The sequence below is a fragment of the Mauremys reevesii genome, linkage group 21 (genome assembly GCF_016161935.1).
Source record: "Mauremys reevesii isolate NIE-2019 linkage group 21, ASM1616193v1, whole genome shotgun sequence".
In the NCBI taxonomy this organism is placed as follows: Eukaryota; Metazoa; Chordata; order Testudines; family Geoemydidae; genus Mauremys; species Mauremys reevesii.
Window position 1 is genome coordinate 12,773,033 of NC_052643.1, and position 26,115 is coordinate 12,799,147.

General features: G+C 41.7%; 2 protein-coding genes across 2 annotated transcripts in view; both read right to left on the reverse strand.

Annotated features, from left to right (window-relative positions):
• The window catches only part of C1QTNF12 (C1q and TNF related 12), a 49,167-nt gene extending 40,906 nt beyond the window's left edge, over window positions 1–8,261 (reverse strand). The window contains exons 1-3 of the mRNA XM_039508656.1: window positions 8,217–8,261; window positions 6,503–6,622; window positions 1,230–2,523 (exon numbers count right to left, since the gene is read on the reverse strand). Coding sequence (XP_039364590.1) covers window positions 1,230–1,400 — 171 coding nt within the window. The 5' untranslated portion in view covers window positions 1,401–2,523; window positions 6,503–6,622; window positions 8,217–8,261. The remainder of the gene's footprint in view (window positions 1–1,229; window positions 2,524–6,502; window positions 6,623–8,216) is intronic.
• A 2,582-nt stretch (window positions 8,262–10,843) lies between these two features.
• On the reverse strand, window positions 10,844–20,815 carry UBE2J2 (ubiquitin conjugating enzyme E2 J2). Its single transcript, XM_039509474.1, has 7 exons — window positions 20,273–20,815; window positions 16,571–16,701; window positions 16,276–16,316; window positions 15,179–15,281; window positions 14,917–15,055; window positions 14,098–14,178; window positions 10,844–12,455 (listed from the first exon to the last, which is right to left on the reverse strand). Exons 2-7 carry the CDS (start codon window positions 16,699–16,701, stop codon window positions 12,171–12,173), a joined length of 780 nt encoding a protein of 259 aa, XP_039365408.1. The 5' UTR covers window positions 20,273–20,815; the 3' UTR covers window positions 10,844–12,170.
• Between the last annotated feature and the right edge of the window lie 5,300 nt (window positions 20,816–26,115).

Consider the following 26,115-nt stretch of genomic DNA (forward strand, 5'->3'; position numbering starts at 1 on the left):
CCCAGACTTGCCCAACCTTAACCAATTATTCTCACAATGGCTTTGAATGGGATATTTAGAATGTCAGCCCGATTGTTCTAATTCACCCTCCCAGCTATCCCCCAGTTTTTGACAGGTTTGTTCCTCCATTGCTATAGTGACTGCCGCCCCTAATGCGTGTGATCAAAGAAGTCACATTTTAGAGGTCATCTACATTTGAAACAAGGGACATTTTTGTGTGTGTCAGAGAGAAAGGGACTGCGTGATGGAGGAGGTTACTCCCTCCTTTCTCACTGCTGCAGTTCCCTTTCATTCTGTCCTGCTCCTAATCCCAGGGCCTGCTTTTAATTCCACCCCGCTACCCTCCCACCCCCATCACTCAATGCGAATTCTCAGTGGCTGTATCTTAAAGGGTTTCTGGGATCCCTGAACAATTGACCTGCAACTTTTTGCAGCCTTCAGACTGGAATGATTCTCACTGACACTTACTGGAAAGGGTCTACCCTGCAGGATTGGTTCACTTGCTATGCCTGGTGGTACAGCATTAGCAGGCATTAATGTATTAGGCATAGTCTATGCTGTTCTATCTCACAAGGATCCTACTATATACATCTGCCTTCCGGCATTATTACTACAGTCTCAAATCCTTCCTGACAACACACACAGCTATTCCATATCTCCTGACAGAGATTGTCTAGCTACACTAGGACTTTTCTGACCTGTAATTCCCAATGTGTGCATTTTCCCCAGTGGAAGCTGTAGTGCAGATAGGGCTCAGACATACTCAGGTGCTCAGACCACTGTGTCATCTAAGCCTGCTTTGGCATCGCATCCCACGCGCAAAAAGTGTGCGTGCAACAGACGCACATTAATGATATTGGAATGTTGACTTGGGGCTACCCGGATATCGCTTTGGACGCTAACAGCTGTTTTTGAGCAAGGATAATTTGTACACAAACTTCCTGCAAACCAGGTGCCTTAATAAATGATCAGAGACTACCAGGATGGGCACATTAGTAATGCAAGTAAATAAAACAATAATTCATCACCATCCCTAGTATTCTGGTCATTTGAGGGGGCGGGAGGATGAAAAATCATGCCACAGAAAGAAGATTTTAACACCTCTCTCTTACAAGCGGAAGGGAATTTGTTAAAAGATTGGTTGGATCAATGAAAAAATAATCCAACCGCACATTATATCCAGAAACTACTCAGTGCAATGACTACACATAGGTTACTTCAATACATACCTTGGGATGCCCATGCAGCTCTTCACTGTTGGACAGGGTTGCATTGAAGGGCTCGGTATACTGATTGGGCTCTTTCATCTTCTTTCTCTCTCTCTTTGCTGCCATCACTCTAAAGAGAGAGAGTTGCTGGCACAATAAAGTTGCCACAAGTAGCCAGATCCAGCCCCTCATTTTGGCTTCTTTTTAGAAGGGGGTGTTGAGTCGAGGCTGAATACTCTCCAGGAGCAAAACGAAATAATAAATACGGATGGCTCTTTCTTCCTCCCTTTCTCTTTCTTTCTTATTGAAGTTACTGCTGTTGAAGATGATCCACTCTGGTAGACAATGTCAAATCATCAGCACGCGCCAACGCGCTTGTCTCTGGAGAGATCCTCTGTTCAAGTTGGATACATTGAACCGACATGGATCTATTTGTTTGCAAATTCTGATCCACAGCCGCAGTTTGATCAGGCAAAGGGTGTGGGGAAAGGGAAGTCAGTCTGCTCAGCCCCGCAGAGCTTTCATAAATGGAAACTGACTAGGAGATTTCTCCCCCAACTCTGCCTTTAAAATTTTACCCCACCCGCACCAAGTCTTCAGATCTCAATTAAAATTCACTCAGCTATGAAACCTAGAAAGTCAAATGGCTCAGGACAACTGTAGCTCAGGCCAGAGCTGACAGCACATAAGCCCAGGAGGGGGGTTGTGGGTTTGTTCCTTTTCAATGGGAGATTTCACCTTCTGTCATTTAAACCCTTGCGCACAATTCAAAGGGTGCTCAATGGGGTCTGCCCATCCTTAGCTTAGTGATGGGACCCCTTCCTTAATCACCAGCCCCCATCAGTTCTCTTTTCCTTCATCAATGCTGGACGACGAAAACCCAAAGCTGCTACAATCGCTCTTCTCCTGGAGAAGCAGGACGTGGCAGAATCCAACCAAGGGCTCAGTCCTCTAGGGAGAGAATTGCTCTCTCGCACGCATCAAGAGTTAAAACTGGGAGAGACAAGGAATCCGAGGAGGTACCCAGGTCTATTAGGAGCAGACAAACTTGTCCCAAGCCAAACCCTGTCCGGCTTTATCTTTCCTTGGCTTTAAGAAGAGGACAAGCAATCAGTTCCAGTGTTGTAAACAGCTGTCAGGATGTGGAGTCTTATGTCTCCCATCCTAGCTCCTTTCCACCCTATGCAAGATTTCAGGTATCTCTCTCTAAGTTTCAGTCATCTCGGATTTCTCTCGGTGCTCCTTTTCCCCGCTGCAAATTGGCAAAGCCTTCCTCAGCAAATAAGTACTTCTTTCCTGAGAGTGTTTCCATCAACTTGAAGAAAGAAAGAAAAAAAAAAGGGGGAGGGATCATTCTAATGAGCTGTCAAGCCTATTCTCTTCACATTCCTATTAGAGACGCCGTGTAAGTGGACCTGGCCCTTGTGCCAGGGAAGATTTAAATCAGCACCCCCCCTCCCCCCACCACACTCCCCTTCATTATCTTAGAGGAATCGCAAAACTGCCCCTGGGAATGTGGCAGCGTTAGAAGTATGTGGCTTTGAATATGCACTCAGCATCACAACACACGCACATCCAGATGTCAGGGCTTCTCTTTTACTCTCTTTTTAACTTCGCTCCATGCGAACTGTTTTTCTCCAGACCGCCTTGGATTCACTGTGTCATTAATAAAGGCCGTGTCACCATTCCCCATTGCCTGCCTGAGGAAGATCTCAAAGCACTTGGAATACGTGTGTGAGCATGTTGTGCTAATCAATGCCGTGCGAGCTAGGGAATAACCACGCTGTTTTTTAGATAGGGAAACTGAGGGACTGACCAGTGAAGTGGCACAAAGTTAGACAGTGAGGCAGCAGCAGAGCTAAGAATAAAATTCAAGATGCCCTGACTCCCAGTCCTCTGCTCTATCCACTAGACCATAAGGCACTTCCATTTTGCTGAGTATATCTCACTTTTCCTGACTGGGCTTAACCCCCAAGTAACACTGCTTAGCACTTACAGAGCACATTTAATTACAGATATTAAAGAGCTTTACAAAGGTTGGCCAGGATCCTTACTCACCACTTTGCAGATGGGGAAACTGAGGCATAGAGCATCAAAGCAACATTCTCCTCCCACCCCACCCCAAATCAGAAGGTGAGTCAGTGCCAGAGCTGGGAGCACAAACCCAGATCTTTGAAACACAGAGACAGAGAAGCTAAACAGTTAACAACCTATCCGCCCCCCACCCCCCCGGCTCACATTCCATCAAAACTATGTGGCAGTCTTTATTTGTTAATAATATTTAACTTTCTTTGGCGCCTTCTCATACTTAAGCCCCCTTTTCAGGTTAGTTGTAGACAAGCCATGAATTTGTAAAAGTGCACTTGATGACACATTAATAGGACAATCTGTCATATTGCAGCTAAACAGCCCTGACAGATCCACACACCATGGCAAGAAATGACATTCTCGAGGCTGGAGTGGGGCGATTTCTTTTTTGGTCTGCCGGTGCAGGCTGTGCTGGGCTGCATGCAGCGTCCCCTTTCTCATCCCAAGAGCCAGATGCCGAGGGCACCCTATACCCACAGGAAATCTGCTAGGGGCTTGGAAAAGGAATCCTACTCTCCCACCCCAGCTGAGCAGATGCTACTAATCCCCTATGTGCCCTTCTCCACAATGGACTGACCCCATCCCCACAACCAACCTCTCTTGCTGCTGCAGAGAGACACAAGCAGCCTGCCCCACTCAGTATAAGAGCACCCCAGCAGTTCCATCGCATGAACCTTGTACACCCAGGCAGACATAGGACAGTGTCCACTCAAAACAGCACCATGCCACCCACCCAAACAGAACCGCTTCGCATTTCGCAGCACCTTCCAGCCAGGGATCTGAAAGCACTTGAAAACACAAAGTCTCATACCCACGAGGTAGGCAGCATTATACCAACGTTACACTGGGGGAAACTCACACGCAAGAGTGAAGGAAGCCACGCACTGGTACGTAGTGAGTGAATGGCAGAGCCAGGAATAGAAGCCAGGAGTCCTGGCTCCTGGTCCCCAGCCATTATCTATAGGATTTCTAATGGTGAGGATTTGGAGTGAGACACATTAGGTTCTCAAATGTTGGGGAACTTAGAAAAAGTGTAGCTAGCAAGCGACAAGCAATGAATGTGCACTGTCAGACAAGTAGGTTACTGAATATTAAAGCCATGCAAACTAGTTGAGAGGGAGAATTTTTCCCAGCTTTATCCCCTTCAGAAATCGGACAGTCATGTGCTCTGGTCACCACACCCCCCTCCCTGAACCATTTGAATCTTTACCTCTGTGATTCACCTTGACTTTCAAAATGACTTTATCTTGCCAACAATAGCAGGGTGGCAATTTCCAAATCTCAAAAGGTATGAAGACATTTGGAATCCCCCAGGCACCTCTTGCTCCAGATATAGTCAATGAGGCCTAGACCCTAGGCCTGGGTGCTAATGATCATCAGGGCCGGTGTAACCATTTAGGCAACCGCTGCTAGGATTTCAGGGGCACCATTTTCTTCAGCAGTGACCACGGTGGCTGGATCTTCGGCTGCACCACCAGCATTTAGGCGGAGGGAGCTGGGCCACGGCGTGCTCGGGGAGGAGGTGGAGCAGGAGTGAGCTGGGACGGAGGAGCAGGGGGTGCCTCAGAGCGGAGGGTGGGGAGCTGCCGCAAGGGAGGGGCGCCTCAGGGCGGGAGCTGCCGCAAGGGGTGGTGCCTCAGGGCGGAGGGGGCGCGCAAGGTGGAAGTTTCACCTAGGGTGCGAAACATCCTTGCACCGGCCCTGATGATCATGTTTTCCATATGCTAATGCACTAGTGGGCCCCATCCTTCTGCAGGTTACACTGTTGCTGCATGGACTATATAGATCTAGAGGATAACAACCTGGATCTGCCCTGAAAGCAGCGCTCAGGTCTTTGGTTTACCAAACGCTCATATCCTATTGTTTAAACCCAGTCACAATTTGTGTGCTTACACAAACAGCTTTCACAGTCCTAGGTCAAAGGGTTATAGAAACTCAGAAACAAACAGCAGCTTTAAAGAAAGGTCAAGGGTTTGGGTTGCTGCAATTGCCTTTCATAACATACTTTAGCATGACAGAATACGCCACGTCAGTATTTCGGGAAGTCTCCTTCATGGATCCTTTGTACACTTCTAACGCAACACCCTTATATTCTCCAGCCATCTGGTTCCAGATCTCATTTAGAAAGACCTAGATGGTGTTACAGCGCCACCCGCTGACAAAGCACCACAATTCAAAAGGCACATCTAAGCCAAGACTTGATCTTATATTTGGCATTACTCTAGAGTTTCTCTTATTCTGTTCCCTTAAAATCTGATCAGGAATGTGGCATAGGGAGAAGGACTGACAGAGAATCTCAGTGAAGGGCTCCACATTTTTATTTTATTACTAATTTTGAAGCCAAAAAAATCAGATGGGATGTTTTTAAAGGTTATAGGAGCAGTAGGGAAAGGTGGGCTGTGATCTCTTTTGTTTGTTCCCAAGTAACTTTAAAAACAAGCTGATTTAAATAAAGGAAATAAAGGGAGCATTTGCAAGCAATTAATGAATAGCATAGTTGGATGGCTTTTATCATGTTACAAGAAAGAAAGAAAGAAAGAATCTGGCAATTTCTCAATTTCAAAGCTACTGTAAGATCAAGAAAAAATTTCAATTATATAGTCCAATTACATACTAAAAGCATAATTACACAACAGGTCAGAATGGTTCATTATGGAAATGGGACATATTGGGGAGGGATATTTAGGGCCCAGTCCAACTCCCACTGAGTCTTTCCATCTTCACTGAACCATTAACCAAACTGGAACAATCCTGTAATAGGAGGGGAGGGGGTTAAAAACTCTGTGTAAACATTTACTCATTAAACCAGAATAGCATCAAAAGATCTGTTCCCATCTCCTAGATGTATTACACATTAAAAAAAATTACCTAAGCAGAGATTTCTCTGATAAATGGGAACAGTTTCAGCATCTGGTGAATGTTATTTTTATGATTTTTTTATGACTTTTTAAATTCCGGCCTTTTGATGGAAGCACGCACAACCTACAAACAAGGAATTTACAGTGAGGCACTTTTCCTTCCATACCAGTTCCTTTGCTGTTGTTTGGTTCCATAGATGCCAACAGGTGAAAGCAATTAGCAGGGATAATTGGAAGGTAGAAGATGGCCACACTTTTAGCCCCTCTGAAATGCAATGAAATAGATGGATTTTCCAGTGTGACTGCAGGAAACCATTATGTCTTTCTTAAAACTGAGACTGTCCTTACCAAGCAGGAACAGTTTGTGGCATCTGCAGCTTCCTTATCCTAACGGTTTTCTTCCTCTCTGCAGCAGGCAGGTGGGTGAAGATCAGTTTCTCACATCCTCTACTTCCTCTCTTCCTGCAACTGAAACTTGCCAAGTTATGTTCTAGTTGTGTCACCAATGCCCCCTACTGGCTAGATTCACATCTAAGCATTCATACAGCTGCAGCCAAAGGAAAATTATTCCCCACATTTGTGGCAAGGAAGGGGGACAGTTTTGAAGAATGACATGAGGGTTATCCTCACACAAGACCACAAAATTCTGGGAGGCTACAGCAAGTGATATAGTTATGACTATACATTTCACCCCAGAAGCAGGCCTTATGTTTTGGCATGTGGCTTATTGGACTCAATGACCCATTGGATGCATTAATTTATCTATTTAATTCACAAATACTGTCAGGATCTGGATCCTTTGTTTAGGGCAGCTGAAATGATGGATGCTTCTGTCCTTCTAAACAACTAAGTTCAGAAGCGCTCTTTATACAATTCTTTGGACAAAAGTTAGGAATGCAGATCGCTCGAAGAGGAAAGAACTAATTTAAGAAAACTGGGGAACATAGAAATGGACTGCAGTAAGAGCTGGTATGAATCCAGATCAAATGTATTGACTTCCATGGATTTTCTCGAGTCACAAATGTAACATATTAGAATTAGCCCATTATTACAAATGGCTAAATTCTATAGAGTAGAATTAAAAGATAAGTGACAGGATACCATTAACCTGTTTTACCCAGCACTCAACTCAAGGATGGAAATAGCCATCTACTATAGTTTCAGAAGGGAATACTGGGAACATGAAATATTTTCTATTTCAGACTGAGACAGTTGTGTTTTCAGAGAGACAAGGTGGGTGAGGTAGCGTCTTTTATTGGACTGTCTGTGGGCAAGAGAGACAAGCTTTCAAGTTTTATTTTTAGACACCTAGGACCACTCTGCTCAGCATCTAATCCAATGCTACTCCTCACTGAACAGAGGAATTGCCTCAGACGGAAGACAAATTAGAACTCAGTCCTTTTTCTTAGTGCACCATTTGATTAATTTCTCAGATGGAAGACTGATGGGTATGTCTAGCTGGATGTTGTGCTCCAACTACAGCGGTGGCTGCATTACAGTGGTGAAAGGATAGCGATATATATATAGGTTGCAGAGGAATTGAGGCACCTCCAGGCATAAATGGATGAGAGCAGTGTTTCCCAAACTTGGGATACCGCTTGTGCAGGGAAAAACCCTGGCGGGCCGAGCCAGTTTGTTCACCTGCCACGTCCACAGGTTCGGCCAATCGCGTCTCCCGCTGGCACGGTTCGCTACTCCACGCCAATGGGAGCTGCTGGAAGCGGCGTGGGCCGAGGGACGTACTGGCCACCGCTTCCAGCAGCTCCCATTGGCCTGGAGCAGCGAACCGCGGCCAGTGGAAACCGCAATCGGCTGAACTTGCGGATGCAGCAGGTAAATAAACCGGCCCAGCCCGCCAGGGACTTTCCCTACACAAGCAGCACCCCAAGTTTGGGAAACACTGGACTAGAGGACAAGGTATTAGCTGGACTTGGAAAGTATATGGTTTATTAGAAGTTTTCATATGGAAGTGTTCGGGCTGACATTGACTAAACATGAATGAAGTACAAAGCTGAAATGCTGTTTTCTCTCCCAAACCCAGACTAAGACATTTCTTCCTTACCTTTACAAAGCTACAGATGCAGATGCAACACCAGTTTGCGCAATCTTACGTTCATTTGTGGTTATTCCCCTTCAGGGTTTAAAGGTGCATCAGCAATATGAGCTGGCACATCTGTATTTTAAAACCAGATTGTTGTTCTTCATGCTCTACTGTAACTAAACACGAGATGCTCTACCTAATGTACAGAAAAAAGCAATAATTTGAGATGCCAGCCATAAACATTACTTTTCACAGAATATCAGGGTTGGAAGGGACCTCAGGAGGTCATCTAGTCCAACCCCCTGCTCAAAGCAGGACCAATCTCCAGATTTTTGCCCCAAATCCCTAAATGGTCCCCTCAAGAATTGAACTCACAACCCTGGGTTTAGCAGGCCAATGCACTTTTGGCAGAGTAATTCACCAAACTAAAGTAGCTGCTAAACATTAATTCCTCTACTTCATAGAAGCTAGTACACCTGAACAGCCTATATCAAATAAACCACCAGACTGAAGCCAAGCACCTGCCGTTTCTAAATTGGTTCATTGAACATCTTTTCTTCCAAAGTCATCATTGAAAATAGTATGCCAGATGTTTTGTCATTATATTTAAGTGGGGGATGTTCTTGTCAGCACTTGTTTCCTCAGTAGCAAAAGGTCAGCCGTCTTTGCCTTAGTAATAGTTTTCTTGTCCATCCAACATCTCTAGCTTTGATTTCTCCCAACGTTCCCTTTCCCAAAAAAAGTCTCATAGAAAAAACATGCATTTTAAACATGAGTAGTTTTGTTTTTATTATGAATGGATAACTTTACAATGCAGTCATTTCTACTCCTCAAAAACATGCTTAAAGTTTGCAGCTGAGGCATCAAGAATAGGTGGTGATGTGACTTCCTTGAACTGAAGATTGGCGAAAAATTTTAACTACACACAAGTCCAAAAACTAATTCTGAAAAATTTAAGAAGGCTATAGTTGAGATGTCTCATGATCCAAGAGAGGCGCAAATCTTTTCCACCAACTGTGTACTGCAATCTTACAGAGCTAAGGAAATGCAGCATAGAAGAGAAGGGTCAAGACACCATTTGTTCCAGTATGACGCACAAAAGGACAACTTTCAGTTTTATTATGTCATTAAGATAACATACTGCCTCAGGGCATGATATCAACATTTTTGCATGGCAAAGAATGATTAATTCCATCTACTGACTTTGGTAACAAAATCAAAGTTCGGATACTGCATACCATAGTAAATACTATTTACATTCACTAAAACCTACACAGGAAGGGATACATATTTTGCTACCAAAGGCAAGGAGCAAGGACATGTACCAAAATGTCGGGCGGGGGTGCAGCAAGTCTGCTAGCTTTTCAAAGCACTGCCAAGTCTTTTCATCCTTCTTCAGGGCGTTAAAGAAAAATCACTAACTGAAGATGAGCTCCACTTTAAAAAAAAAATCAACAATTAATCTTTCAAAAAAATGCAGCATATTCAGGATTCTATAATAGTATCAATTTTGCATTCCCAATTGAGGCACTTTAATAAAAAGGGACTTCACCTTCAGATACCCAGGGCTAACTGCAAGGCCAACTTACTGCCATGCAATAAAGTGGTGGATTGTTGAACAATGTCCTTCTAAGGTTATTAATCCTTTCCCCTCCAGTACATACATTCACACAGGGCATGAATGTACCACAGCGAAGGTCTCCTTGCCTTCATCTTCATGCCTGTGGCCCAAAGAGCCTTCATGAGAGAAAGATACACAATGCTGGGTAGCAGTCTGCATAAACATCTGCCTATAGGAAATGACAATGGTAGCAAAAGAAGGCATGAGAAGCCTGAAACTCATTTCAGCGGTATGATGATATAAGAGGCAGCTCAACCTTTGCTACAGATCTGTATGCTTTGCAAACCAGTCTTTAAAACCCATAATTGCAGAAGACTGAACAGTTTCTAGAAACAAAAGATACAACCGGGGCTTCTCTTTACAAGAACAGATTAAGCACAAACAAGAGGCAAATTAAAGAGCAATTATAAATAAAATTTGATCAAAAACAAAACCAATTTTTAAACAGTTTATAAATACCCTTTAAATCAAGCCCAGCACACGCTCCCCTCCCACCCCCAAATAAGGTCTGTTTTAAGATGTCTTTAGTCTGGAGCTACTCTGTTAGTTCTGCTAATCCATACCTATTTCAGAGAATTGGTCACAGCACATATTTTCTGATTATCTAAACTACATGGCTCATGGGTTTAACACTTTTTTTTTTGGTAATCCAGTAATTTCAAAATACCAAACAGAAGCAGAAAAATCAAACATCAAAAACCTGCCAAAGGAAAACAAAACAAAACAGCCCAAATAAAACACATTCTTAAATACATGAGGTAACATTTATTGGGCTCTTCAGAACATTTAACACAATACGCGGTTAGGTGCAGAGCTTTCCATTCTGCCAACTTCTTTTACAGTCTTTGTTAGATCATAACAGGGAATAATATTTCATTTGCTGGGTGACTAAAAGTCATCGCCAATTATGAAAGGCACAGTAAGATTGCCTTTATGATAAGTCAAAGCATTTGAATAAAGTCATAAGGATTTTCTCTTAATTACAATTTTTAATAAGGTATGAGCTGTAAAAGTAGCATTTCTGACTGCAAACTACACTAATAGTTTTAGTGCATATCCATGCTATCATAATCTTGGCACTGCCCACTGGAATGCAATCCTCATTCAGTGGTCATATGCATGGAACCATGCCTAAGAATTTAATTTAATAGAAGCAGAGGGCTTCCATAAGTCAAGCAAAATAAGAAGTCTTAGAATAAGCTCTTTTTGTAATGGAGTTTGAAAACAGGGTCAAGTAATTTAAATGGAACTGATTGCAAATAAATGGCTTAAGTTTACTGTAATTAGAGCACTTCAGAGGAATCCACTAGTCTTCTGAAAAGATGGCCCAGTATTCAGTCTCCTTTTTCTTTCCTCATTAGGCCCTGAAGGGGCAATGCCATTTTACTCACCGAAAAACCCAGAATCCAAGGATATTTCATCTGAAATATAGACTACAATTCTTCATTGTTCCTTGCAGATATTTTAAACAGAACAGTGGCAAACATGTTTTCTTTCTGAGCACAAGTTGTTTCACTTTGAAATCACACTAATTTCCAAAATGGAAAATTGTAATTAAATAAACAAAACCAAAAAGTTTTAAAAAAATTTGCTTATGAGCACCGCCACTAAACCCATTTTAAATGCTTTTTGCGTGTAAATGGTTTTCGAAGGCTGGCAACTGCAGTTCTTGTAGCCAAACTAAACCTTCTTAAATGTTACTGTAACAATTTAGACAAAACATATTTAACCAACACACATTGTGTTACTTTCCAACTCATCTAATCATTGTTATTGACTACATATGCAATGACATTCATTCTCTATTACAAAGTGAACTAGCCGCTTTCTGTAACACCAACATTCACATTAACCAGGTCTTTCAGAAGTAAAGTCAGTGAGGAAACTTGCATTTTACTCATTCCAAACTTGTACAATTGACTCTTCGCAAATGAAATTCTCAGCTGAAAATATATGCTGAACATATGATATGCATCTTCAAGTGTCATACTTTAAAAATTGTTCAATCTGGTAAAAAGCCTCATTTACTTAAAAGATTTTTAATTTCAGAAAACAAGGGGTAAGTGCTATAAAAATCAAAGCATTCAAAATGCCAGTTTCACATCAATAATGCTTTGACTTGCTAGTGAATCACTTAAAACTGTAGTGAGGACAAAGGAACTGTGAGCAGAACACCTTTTTCTTCCCTAACAAATCACACCTGCTTCATTTTCCAAACTAAACCCATGAGCCAACCAATATATTACCTGCGTCATGGTAGCACAAATATTTATCCCAGTGTCAAAGTCTGATGCCCAGAGTCCCACTCATTCTGCAACTACCACTAATTTGGTCTTGGACTTCTGTTACGTTCCTCATTCTTGCGCTATGCTTCTCAGTACATACTTGACTGTGTAGGCAAAGGCTGCAAAACCAACTATAACAAACAAGTTCGCCAATGCTCCTCCTAAGAGTCCATGGTTACGATTGGCCTGCTGAAGACCTGGATGATTGGCAGCTGCCAGTGGTACGTGCCCATTAAGGAGCTGTATCCCATTTTGACCATGGTGTGCTTCCCCATCTGGGACAACATCTGGTAACGGGAGGGGTGGAGGTCTGTTATTGAGCTCTTCTTGTGCTTTCTGTTTTTGTTTGATCTCCTGGAGGAAAAAAATGAAAGCAATCATTGGAAGTGAAGTGGATTAAGCTGTCTGGCAAGTCACCTTGTGTCTTATCAAAAAGTCTATCCATGCAAAGAAGCGAGACTGATGCAGAAGATATTTCTTCTTCATGTATATTCAGGTGCAGCTCCACAGAGACAGCTTCTTGCTCATTTTTTATCCATAATGAAGTTATAAAAGTTAAGAGATGGAAGGTCATATAGTCTATAGGTCCCATCTAGTCCTGGATTGTTGTTCCATATACTATACTTTCCAATGCTCTGTATCACTCTAAATGTCCTAAAAAATGGGGATTGCACAATTTCTCGAGGTAACTATTTCACAGAGTAGTGAACTTCACTATTAGCAACCTTTCCATAATATTCACCCTAAATGCTTCTCTCTTAATATAACCCCATTATTTATTGATATCCATTTGAAAAGACCTAAAACAATTCTTCACATTCTTTGGAGGTTTACACCTTCAAATATTTGCAGACAGTAACTACGACACCTTCTCGTGGTCGTCATTTAGCCAAACTATGTTTCGTTTTTAAATGTTCACTTGTACATTTTCTATACCTGGTTTAAAATTTGAATTTTTTCTGAGAATTGGGACACATTTTATTCAGAAAATGTCTTTTAAGACTGCCTCTATATTTGCCACTTTGAAGACCCTTGAGTGGGAAAATGTAATTCAAGTACTCTAAGAGTTACGAACAACCCAACAATTCCCAAAGAACTGAAATGGAAGAAACAGGAATCCTCAGAGCATTGTCTCATGTTTAGGCCCCAAGTAAATCTCTTATAAGTTAAATGTATAGATAACTCAGGTTCTGACAACAATATCATTACCACTATGGGGTATCAAACTGCACATTTTAACCATTTTGGGGCTATTGGGACGAGAGCACTGTGAAGGACGGAGGATCTCATGTTCTCTGGCAACTCTGCTAAATGATTATAGGGAAAGCAGATTCCAATGCTCCAGTCCAAGACTAATTATGAGGGGAGGAGGAAGTGGAGATGAGACCCCAGAGCTCAGAAGGCCCCAAGGGAAAAAAAAAAAAAAGGCTACAAACTACACTATGGAATGTATACAGATGTGTAATGGAGAATGTAGGTAACCAAACTCTGAAGTCTAGATCGATTTGATGCACTGTGTTTCAAAAGCCCTAGACCTAATGACCGATTACTAGGCCCAGAAATTCCCTTTGTGCCTGTGAATACTGCTAACAGCATTAGCCAGACTCGCTTTGTTCTTCCCCAGGCTTGCATCCAAATTATGGCTGTCTCCCCTGTACGAGTCCAATGGGAGGAAGTGCTTTCTGTAGATTCTCTCCCTTCTCTAGCACATCTATATTGGACCGGTGGAATCTGTCCCTAAATGTACAACTTTTGATTCTCCAAGCAACAGATCTTGGTATTTAAATACAGATTTTTCTACCTAGAGAATCATGTTTCTAATTTTTATACACTGAAAAATCAGGCTGCTTTTAGATGGGTCTCAAATTGGACACCCAAAATTGAGGAACCTAAAAGTGACTAGTCTCTTGAAAATCTTGGCCAATTAATTTGCATAATCTGCATATTTACAGTGATAAAACGTGAAAGCCAGAAATAATCAAATGAACTTTCTTACCTCCACCACTTCAGGGAACAGCTCACAGAAGACTTTATCTTTTAAATTAAATGCTAAGCTTTGTGCAGCAAGCTGTCTTTTCTATCAAGGAAAGAAAAAAGGAACATCAGCTTGAAAATTAAATTTTAAAATATACATTAAGCATTAAAGCATCTGGAGGATATTTCACATAAGAACGCTAAAAAGGGGCTAACCTAGTACTTTATATTATTTGCAGCGACTTCACATTTGTGAATACAGACTCATTGGTAATGACTTTCTATAAACCCCACTCTTCAGAAGTTCTTAGCTGCATTTTATTTGAATGCTTTTCCATTCTGTGTCTGCCCAATGGTAATTGGAGGGCGAGAGGGATGGGAGCAGCGGGGAGAAAGTGTCCAGTAAAGTAGCTACATTTTATGGAGAACATTCACTTCAAAACAGTCAAAAGGTCTTGTCCAGAAGGGCGAGAAGAAAAGGTTACAAAATCCCTCCCTTGGATTTGAAAGACCGACCTATTTAGCCTAATGTTGAATTCCAACTAACCTATTAATAAACAAATATTTCAACGTAAAAAATTAGCTTTGTAGTCAGAAGCTGTGGCACTCAAGTTACATTTCCCACCTGTGATCCAAACTCTTGACTCTGTGCTCCTTTAAACACCCTCATTTTCTCATCTGCCCTACGACTAAATTCAAAGGAGGGGCCAGGTTTAGAACCCACGACTGCTGGATTCCAGTCTCGTGCCTAACCACTGTGATGTGCTCAACATACCCTGACCTCAACAACAACAACAACAACAATTTAAATTAAATAAAAGATATATTATTAGAAGCTTACTGTGAATTCTGAGGTTTCTATGCTGCCCAATGTGGGGCCCTTTTCCACCATAAAACTAAGGAGGCCTGTCAAGATTGTTGAGACTGACCAAGCTGGATTCCATGTATCAGGGTGGAAATCAGTGATTGAAAGACACAACCTTCAAAAAGCAAAACAAGCAGTGCACTTTATTCCTTGCCATTAGTAAAAAGGGAAAATAATACTACATGTGATACAAGTTTCAAAACAGATGTTAATTCAAGTATTAGAAGAAAATCCTTACCTTGTATTGCATTTAAATCTTCCATTAGGAGTTATCATATAAATACTAGGAGGTTTAAAAGGAAATTCTCTGGGGAAAATTAGTTTCCCATGATAATAGCCACCTGTATTGTATATAAAAAAGGAAAGATTTGTTCTGCACCAAGGAAATGCTTTCCTCAAATACTTAAAATGTTGCAGCAAATAAGATTTAAAGGTACATTTACTATATACACACTCCAAACATTTAAAAACGAATCAACTTAGGCCCTTCACTGATACAAATGATGGTCAGTACCTTTGGGAAAGACATATTTTGGAGGTACTATTATTCTGTCATCTGCACAAAGCAAGCAATGTTTTCCAATTGTCAAGTCCTTATTTCATCTACAAAGAGTTCTCCCTAAATGTATTTAAACACACATCTGCACAAATGGCAGGGTCTTGCCCGCTATCATCATGCTGGACATTTTAAGTCCACCGAAAAATCCAATTTCAGAAGCAGATCCTTTGGGTGAGGCTGGAATATACAGTGAATTATTATATTTAGGCAAATTAATTAGATATGATACTCAGCCTCTCCAGGGATGACATTTACCAAAAAGGGTGCATGCCTCAACTCTAATAAGAGCAGAATATGTGATAAGCCATAAATAAGTTTTATTAGCACTTTCAGTTTGTTTTTTTAAAGTAAAATCTGACAAAACTGGCTATTTTTAACACTGTTCATCTTGGCTACCAACCAACCGGGCTCCCTCCATTTTCCAGACGATCTGTGGCAATCGCTAAAAATCAGACTTCTTTAAACAAAGAACTAAGGGTGCCACATAAAAAAAGATCAGAGAGAACTGTGCTAAGACTTTGAGGAACACTAAGGGATTTGCTAGAATTACTTGGTGCTACAGGGACTCATTAGAGGACAATGCTAATATTATCTCATTTCAAGAGGCTATTACACAAGTCAAAGTTTTATGATTGAAGTAAATCGTTGTGCTCATACATTGAAAACCACTTCTGTTACATAAGACAGACCCATTCATACAATTATGAACTACTACTCATCAAATATCGATAGCAATATACAGCATGTGCATACTTTTGCAACAAGCTAATGTTTACCTTCATATGGAGTCATTTCAGGTCCTCGTACAACATAGTGCCTAAAGGAACAAAGGAATTTTGTATTAGAGGTGGGAAACCCAACACCTTATGTGCATCAAATTTCCAAAGGGAAACCCATTTATAATTTGTGTTATCATCTCAGCTCAACAGCTTCATATCCGTCTCCTTTTACTACCCCTCACACCAAAAAAAGATTCCAATACAAAAATGAAGGTGTATATGAAGCTCAGACTTGACAACCCAGATGGTCTGGGTCTCTATGATCGTAAGAACAATTCATTCGGATTCTTACCATTCAAGGATATTAGATGGGAGGGGTTCAGCACAGATATAAGGCACTGGATCTTTTTTAATTCGAAGGTAGTCCTGCTTAAGTCTCTGCGTTGCTGTTGTTGGTGCTCTCTTATTACTGTTGTTGCTCATCTAGTTTTTTAAAAAAAATTATAAATAGACATGACCTCAATATAATCTTACCGATAACATGGTTGATGAAAGCAACCCCCCTCAAATAAATGGTGGTCACAACTTGTTCTTGCTGACCCACCAACAAGACAGACTGCAGGCAGCAAACTCAATTCCTGTCGACTAGTGCTAGACTTTCTGATCCCAAGGACTCAATGCAGTTAGTTCTGTTTAAACAGATTAATGGTTACAAAGGCTGGTTTGAAGAAGGTATCGGAAATTCCAGAGCACTATGTTACAACAAATACACCTGAACATCAAGTCTGACCCTGATTTTATTTGATTGTTTCCAGTACCGAGAAATAATTTGCTTTGTATGTTTATTTTTTCAAAGAGGAGGAAAAACACTCCTCTTAATGTTTTTGAATTCTGAGCCAAGGACTACTTGGCACAAACTAATTTTATTTTTTATTTATATTCTGGTAGCACCAAAAGTGTTAGGCACCACACAAATATAGAATACAAAAAGTACCTAACTCAAAAACAAGACAGATATAGATAAAAAAAATAACTTGCCAAAAGTACAATACATTTTCTTCCCAGTTTCCCCTTTGCATAACACCTCCCTCCCCAAACCCTCCTCATTTCCAGCTGCCAGTCAACCTGCCTCACAGTCCATCATGTCCTCCTTGCATCTTCCAAATAGGAAAACACTCAGCCGACTTCAAAGTACCTTCCTTTCTGAATAGCTAGTTCTCTAGTGATTTCCCACTTTTCAGTCCTAAAAGCTTTTTAAAAGAAGTTCCACTCAAACCTGTACATATGGTGGATTCTTAAATATCATCACCGCCACACTGTATGTGCACATGGCAAATTTAGAACATCCTGTTAGCCAGAGTTTCCAGAGATAATGCATTCATGGCTCAGAGGTTTCTCTAAATATTAAAATCAACCAGAGAAGACTGTTACCCAAGAGTAGCAGTTACTGTTAAGACAAACAAAAATACACGACATGAATGGCTCTGCATTATGCAAGGCACCTTGAAAAAATCAATCTGGTTTTGTGCCAGAGCACCAACTGAACAGATTATGATGGCTGACACTCTTGACATGCTAAGCAGAAGATCCGCACAGCAGGGCCACTAGAAAGACTACTAAGGGACACAGTGCACATGAATTTTAAGACTTTTTTATGCACTCAAGCTCTTGCCTACCTTTACGTACTTTGATTTTTAAAATAATGCCCCCCCAATGGAGAGAAAAGACAGTCATTTACTTATAATTGGTTATCCTAGTAAGTTTCATAAAAACTAATTAGTGTGACAATATATTAATTAACATAGACCTATTTTCTCTCCACATTCAATGTTATCTAAAAATTGGAAATGGAAAAACAAAACCTACATTTTTACTGAACACAGTTTGTGTAAAGTTGAACCTCCAGCCATCTGGAGCAGGGTTTTTAGCAGCTAAATTCCTCAAGAGTTGAATTCATTTCTTGATTCAATATGTGTTTAAAGCAAAATTAATTTTTATCTGTGCTATATGACTCTAAAAACTTTGAGAAACCCATTATGAAGCATACTGACTTTTGGGTGAAAGATGCTAAAATAAGAATCATGTTGTCTGCTTTAAGACCCATTAAATCAACAGAAAAGGCATTTTCAAATCAAGTTATGTGCCCTCAGATGTACACACAGCTCCTACTGAAATCAAAGCTGTCGGTAACAAAGGGAAGTCTCATGTCTCTCCTGGGAAGAAGGGAAGCAACACTCCTTCTCAACTAACATCTCTAGAATATACACCAATTAAAAGCCTACCATTCAACTTTTTTCATACAATAAATCACGAAATCAAGAAAGTCACTTGGCCTTATTATTGGAAGTTTGACAACTTTTATAAAGGTATGAGACAATGCTCATTTAATGCTGTAGGAGACACGGAAGTAAAAAAAAATCCCACAGACAACATTCAGATTTTATTAGGACCATATTATTACATGGTGTTCCTTGAAATCTGACTAGTGTACAAATGGATGTATTCTCCCAAAAGACCAGTTGTATGTGCCTTAGGATAAAGAAAAAAAGAAATACAGAGAAAATAACTGTGGGGTATGGTGGGTTTTGTTTGTTTGTCTCTTTTTTAAAAAGGAGAGTAAAGTTATACTACAGGTTGGACATGAAACCCCGATTTTGGGAACATCTCATTAAAATAATGAGCAGAGAAATTTACAGCTGACTGATGCTAAGGATGAACAAATCAGTACTCAAGGATATATCACTCTTAGGCTGCATTCCAAGGGTGGTTAACATATTTGCTAAAAAACTGACTTTCACACTGTGGATTTTTGTTTTGTCTTTATTCTTGCAACTTCCCCCCAGAAACCAAATGAGATTTCTGTTCCTGCAAACTGCACTACATGGGCAGAACTCTGTGCCCCCATGAAGCCCCAGTGTAAGTCAATGGGGGTTCACTCACATAGAGGAACTTGCATGAAGCTGACTAAGTGAGGTATTTTAATTGTTATAATTGTACTGTGTCTGGCAGTCAGAAGTCTTTGAGAATGGTGTGCCTTACTGCTTATAGGTTGCATGAAAAATACAAAAATTATATTGTAACAACAAATATATTTGTATACAGTATTGTTGTCCTCCCTCACAAATAGAGGCACTTGTAATTCCCTTAAGTTAAAAGGAAAACATTTACAAAACTGAAAAGAAACATATCTGGGATGTTTTAAAACACATTCAATGGGAACAGCTTTTGTTTGGAATCAGATTTTCCTTTGTAGCATTTCTAGATCGCTTACATAGACATTTGTGTGTCTAAGCACCAAAAGCCGGACCCAACCCTGAAAACCCTTACTCACTTGGATATGGGTCTGCAGGGTCTTACCAGATGAATGCAGATAACCAAGGAGAGGGTGACTAATGCTAGCTAACGGGGCTTTAAAAGACCTTTGCTTACAAATACAACTTTTTTTTTATTAATATTTCTAACCTGACAGTTTTCCTTGAAAAACAGCTTCCACCCCATCCCCGTAAGAAATTCCCTATGATAATAAACCGCTCCCCCGCTAAGATTAAACAGCCAGGAGGAAATGACACCACAAGACCGGGGAAAGTAAATGAACACATCCGGGTGAGGAGCATCCGTGCTACGGCTGGCTTATCCCCTCTCCTCTTCTCCTACCCAGAGAGCCGGGGGGGCCTCACCACCAGCCAAATCCTGCCAGCGGAAACAACCGACTGCTCCCCTACAGCCCGCTCCCAGGGACCGGCTCCCCGATCCCACCAAGGACCCAGCAGAATCGGCGAGCGGGGGGGGGCTCAGGCCCGCACTCCCCGGGGACACCGAGAAAAAGCCCCGACACCCCCCGGGAGAGGCCCTGGGAGAAGGGGCCTCCCCTAGCCCGGAGGGGGCTCTGCCGGGGGAGGGCGCAGCTCGCCGGTGTCGGTACCTCCCCCCCCCGCCCCGCGAGGGGCTCCGCCCCCCCGGCCGGCCCCACGCTCCCGCCAAGCGCCGGCAGCTCCCCGATCCCTCCCCTGCGAGCCGCCCTAGGCCCCTGCGGCCCGGCCGGGAGCCCGCCTACCTCTCGCTGCTCAGACGGGAGCCTCGGCCGCTCGGTCCCTCGGGGAAGCTCCGTCCGGCCGCAGACGCCGGGGAGGGGGGAGAAGGAACTTCGGGCGGGACACAGCAAGCGCCGGGATGCGGGTCCGTCCGCTGCCCCCCTCCACCGCCGCGACTGTCCAAGATGGCCGCCAGAGGGAGGCGGAGCCGGGCCAGAGCCGGCTTCCCCTTCCGGGAGGCGGGACCGAGCGCGCCTCTGGGCCTTCCAGTGGAGGGAGAGGAGGGAGAGCTTCCCAACTTCCGCTCCCGTCGACTTCCGCTTCCGGCCTATAGCTACTTCCGCTTCCGCTTCTGTTTGAACTCAGGCGCTGTTGGCGGCGGGCTGGGCTGTGGTCGGGCGGCGGGGGTGAAGGTTTGGCTCTGGGGCGCGGGGAGCCCGGCCTGGCTCGGGCAGCCTGTCCCGCCCCGCCAGCTTCGGGCTTCCTCCCCCCGACCCAGGGGTCTGCCGCAGAGCAGCGCTCCCCAGTCCCAGCAGCAGGGCTGTGACTGGCCAGTCCCCAGTGGCCAGGGGGTCGCTGGTTAGTTTGCCTTCGGGTGTCTGAGCCCGTAGGGCCCCCGTCTGCCAGCACAAACACTAGGGGCTTCGCAATTTTCTAAAGAAAAGGTGCTAATCTCACATAACGTGGCTCCAGGCCCTGGGGCTTTAAGAAAAGCTCCACACGTGGCAAGAAAATCAGAATCCTGGCAGTGTTGCCATATTTGCATGATCCTATTGCATGATGATGCCATTGGCATGTGCGGCATCATTTGTGCTATGGCCCAGTGGTGTTGCATCAGGTTGGCCTTGGTATCGTAGTGTTAACAGATGCCATTGCCTCATTGTGCATTACATGGCCATAATTGCTCTCTGGCATGATGCTGCTGTGGCAGGCTGGTGTAATTTCATTTTCAGGGATGCAGTATCTACTGATCTGTGGTGCTGTTGCACTATGATGTCATTGTACAGATGCATTTGTACATGACGTGATGCAGTAACCAGGACTCTGTTACCAAACTTGATGCAAGATGAAGTATTTTACTGACCTGGATATAGGGCAAAAGCAGTTAAAATACTTGTGCAAATAGCTCACATCAATAGGGCAAAATGTAATACAAACCAAAAAGACTTCAAAAATGTAAAATGAATTGACAAAACAATAGTTCTAAGGAAACTGGTCTGTTTATGTATTTTAAGGACATAATTAACACAATCACCATTTACACACTTAATACCTTCACAGAATGAATGTTTCCTAAATACAATATTTGATAATATAGATGTTTAAGAGATGAGGTTTTAGTGCTTCTGTGACTGAATAATTTCTAAAATACCTTTTATTTTATAATTACCACCTGAAATTATGCATAACTTCAAGGCATAATTTATACTAGTGCATCAGAGCAGAAAACACACTTCAAAACACATTTTTTAAATTTTTTACTGTGTCAGTTTATTTTGCACATGCAAAAACTTCTCAGGACAGCCACATTTCCAAATAAAGGATAGAAATATAAAGAGCCACAGTACTGGACTTTTTAGAACATGTAAATGGGAACTTGGAACAAATATGCTTCAATAAACCACATGCAAACCACTCCTCTTGTCAACAGGAAAACAAGCCAACCAGGAATTGAAATCTTTCTTAATCCAAGGAAGATTTAAATATTTATTTAAGATTTTGCTCAATCGGATCACCTCATGAGAGGTGCTTCTCATGTGAAATGCTCCTGTTGAAATCAATATCAAAACTGCCACTGACTTCAATAGGGCCAGGATTTCACCCATCATTTCTGCCAAGACAAGGACAGATATACATTCTTACTCTAGTTTTCTTCCCTAGAGTAAAACCAGTAAGCCTAACCCTGGAAATGAACCAAATGCAACTTTCTCCATGTATGCTGTATTTTGTCAGGTAGCAATATGACAGACAGACACCTACAATGCCAGTGCACTTAAACCTTGCTAGGAGCAAATATTTAATGTCACAAAGAGATCCAATATGCCTACAATCATAAAACAAGAGCTTTCTTAAGGAAAAACAAATGCTTAACTTAACCAAAGGTTTAAATATAATAGAAACCTTAAATTTACTTAACTTTAATGAGCAATGTTACATTTTTTAAACATTCTTTTTATTAAGATTTTAAATACGTAAGCAGCAGCACTCCACTGTTGAAGCCTGAGATTTAAAGAAGAGCAAAGATAGGTTGTGTCCTGTAGTGAAAATAAACAATCTCCTTGCTCTTCAGAATAAAGTGCCTTGTCTCACAACACATGACTAAGAAAAGGAGCTAAGTAACTTGTTTAAAGGCACAGAATCCATTGTTTGGGTAAATTCTTCAGGAGGCATAAGGAATAAAATGTAGTATTGTCCCACACTCTGTAAGCCATAAAACAGAAAATCCTGGAAAGAATGGGATATGTTTGCTATCTTTTGTATTTCTCATAGTAAATACAGTTCCAAGTGAAATGCAAAGCCAGAGTTGTTATATGAATACAATTAAATATTTCTGGATCCAAGAAGTACAATTCTGCAACCTTTTGCATTCAGGAGAGTGAAGTGAAAAATGGAGAATAATTCTTATCCCAAGCTGAGCAGCTACTTAATTTGAGAGGATTTTGGTAGTTCATTTCAGCTCTTCAGGCTAGCTATTTTTCCATTTTACTGTATACCTATTAACTTCTTGCATCTTTACCTTTCCTTTCATCTTCCTGAGCTAAATGCAGCTTGAATGATAGTTCTTTGTTACTAAATATGTGAGGTTTGCCAAGCCTTGAGGTATTTCAGCTCAGTATATATGACATGACGTGTTTTGAATGTGTATATTTATTTCACAACTCGGTTTAGCAGTAGTCATTTATCCTTTTCATGTGACAGAATTACTCATTCTGTGTTTATTAGTATAGCTGTTATGGGCCACAGCCCACTGTCCTTCTACCTGTTTCGAAAGCTTGAGGGTGAGGCTGGGTATCATGCTACACGTACTTTGTAAATATCTTTTTACTATCTTAGAAATGCCATTCAGCTTTGCTCTCTGGAAAACAGATGTGGAAATGCTTCTACTCTGCCTTGTCGCCTAGATGTCGAGCACTGATTTGTGTGATACTCACTTTTCAAGTGTTCTGCAGAAGTTGACTCAGAGATAGCTATTGTTTCATGTTAAGCATCCTTTTAGCATCTCACTTATTGTTTGGTAGATTTTAAATTAGTTGGAAATGCTGCTAATGTGCCGGAGGACTCTGCAGCACTGATCTGTCTCCTTTTTCCACACACAGCTCAGCTCTGGATTCCTTATTACTGGCATTTTGCATGGAGCATGTCAGCGTAGTATCTGGGCACACCCCAAAAGGCTTAGATTGCCCTAAATAGACTACTCACATATAGGAAGCTAATACTCTAGCTCAGCACAGAGAAAAGGGAGACAATGATGATAGGTGAAACTGGCCTGTCATAAATGGGAAAGCCTGAACATAGGGATGATTCTTAGTGTTTTCTGAGCATTGCTAGGTTTAGGGTTAGCTCAGTTTTTGGCAGCAAAGAATTTCAGAGAGAATCGTTGCCTGAGACTTGTCACAGAGAACTCCCTGGCTCTAGCTATTCATAGCCTCACCCTTGGCACAGTGAGCATGTTTATGCAATTCTCTGTTCCAAAGACCTTGATTAACAGATCATGTTCATCCAACGTTTGGTCGTGTATATCTTACTAATCCTGAAATCTGATAGTATATCGCACTCTGAGTAAGATAGTATTTAACTGGCATAACTGTCCTTGTCTAATTTGGTGTCTTATACACATGCCGCTGCCGTCTGACGCCTCTTCTTCCTAACTTATTCCTTGTTATCTGACATTGCATCTATTGATTAGATCCCTCCTCATCTTAACAACATCTTACCACTAAGTAGTATTTGTATTACAATAGCTTGGTATTGTACAGACATATATGAAGACAGAGCCCCTGCCTCAAATTGCTCACTGTCTATAGAAACAAAAACATGTAGGGTTGGGGGGACAGGGAAACAAATGGAAGCTGAGTGGTCAGGGTAAAGATTGGCAAATGTCATGTTAGCTGAATGGTCACATAAGCTTGCTATCAAGTGCTTTTGCTGATTTTCATTCAGAGAAAATGTCACCTACGTATGATACTTAATGATAGAACAATCTTCTAACAGTTGTCTTGGCCTATCATTCCTTAACCAGCACTAAATCTAACCACGCTATCACCTAATCTAGCCAATGTAGTGCCCAATTACATTTTCAAGAGGAGACAAATGAGGCCTAGGGTTTGTTTTGTTTTTTTGTGGTGTTTTGCTTTTACTGCTCATCTCTGGAAACTTGAGTTCCAGTCCTGGTTGAGGTCTTTTAAGTAGAGTGAATCTCAGAGTCTCATCCTATTTCTGATGTTACAATTTGTTAATGCACAAAATCACCACACATTTAGAAGCAGCTACTCAAGAAAGGCCCCGAAATCAACTACTAATGAGGTGGGATCATTGAGAGGCTGGGATTGAATTGACAGGAACTGGCAGGACTGGAGTAACAGGGATTGTTGCAGTTCGGGTTTTGAGGTGTGTGAGAAGAGAAGTAAATGCCAAAACAGCTGCCTACACTATGTCTGCCTCACTTGCATAAGCACCAAACCTACACAAGCCCATGGAAATACAGACAAAAAAGGAAATTTTCAAGTACTTTTGCTCAGGTTCTGAGAGAGGATTAACATTTCACTGTCACCTCCGTACTGAGTTACATCTCAGAGCAATTTTTTGCTAGCTGGTTTCACATGCTGTTCGTTCAAGGCACTTGAGATTTGCTACTCAAAACAGATAATGGTTTTGAAAGTGAAATCAAGGGGCTAAATTTCCAATAGGATTTTTTTTAAGTGTTTGCCTCCTAATTTGCATATTCTATTGTATCTGTATCTAGCACAGTCTTCAGCTCATAGCCACAATGCTGTATTCATTTTTGGTGATTGTTAATATGTGGCCTAGCTGCGGGAGATGTCCTCGTGCAGTCTTCTCTGCCAGAACTAATAATAAATATTCAAGGACACACAAGCCTGCTTTACCCCCTTGAACAGAAATACAAACTGGAAGCAAAAGCAAATGAGTTGCCCAAAAAGTTTGCAATGGATTCATGGCCACAAAGGACTTTGTGGTCACACCAGGCACAGAACCTTGGTCTGTCTGTTCCAAAAAACACTGGCACCTTCTGAAGTACAGGTAATAGTCAAAACAGTACTTGAGCACTTTTGCAGTTATATCCAACAGGGGGCAGTGGTGGCACATACAAATTATCCAGTGCATTCAAAGTTGCTTGTTAGATCTCCTCATAGGAATGTATCTGAGAGTCAGCAGATTTTCCAAGACAAGTGATAAGGTTAAGTTGTTTCAATAATACATTCTAAGGATACTAAACGGACTGAACTTACCCAAAGGGATTAACATGGACATCCCAGTCCCTCCTCCTTATCTTTGTGGTTAAGTAGGTATAGTATTCTAGTTTGCGTCTCAGTCTTGCGTTGCTGTGATCTCATCAGAATTCATATGCTAAACAAGGTCAAGCCAGCCAATACCAACATAGGAATTTCCCAGGGAAATCAAGGAAGTGGTGATGGTGTCTCAGAAGATGTCAGGATGTGATGGAAAACCAAAGTTCTGACCACATGTGGTCATTAAAATCCCATGTTGGCTTTACAAACTAGGGATTGTTAAACCCCAGTGTCCTTATAAAAAGTCTAATTTGGGCATATATGTTCTGTTTCCTTGTAGTTTCAACAGGAGTAGTTATTTATCACTTCTCTCCCAAAACACTAAAGTGAGTACTGTA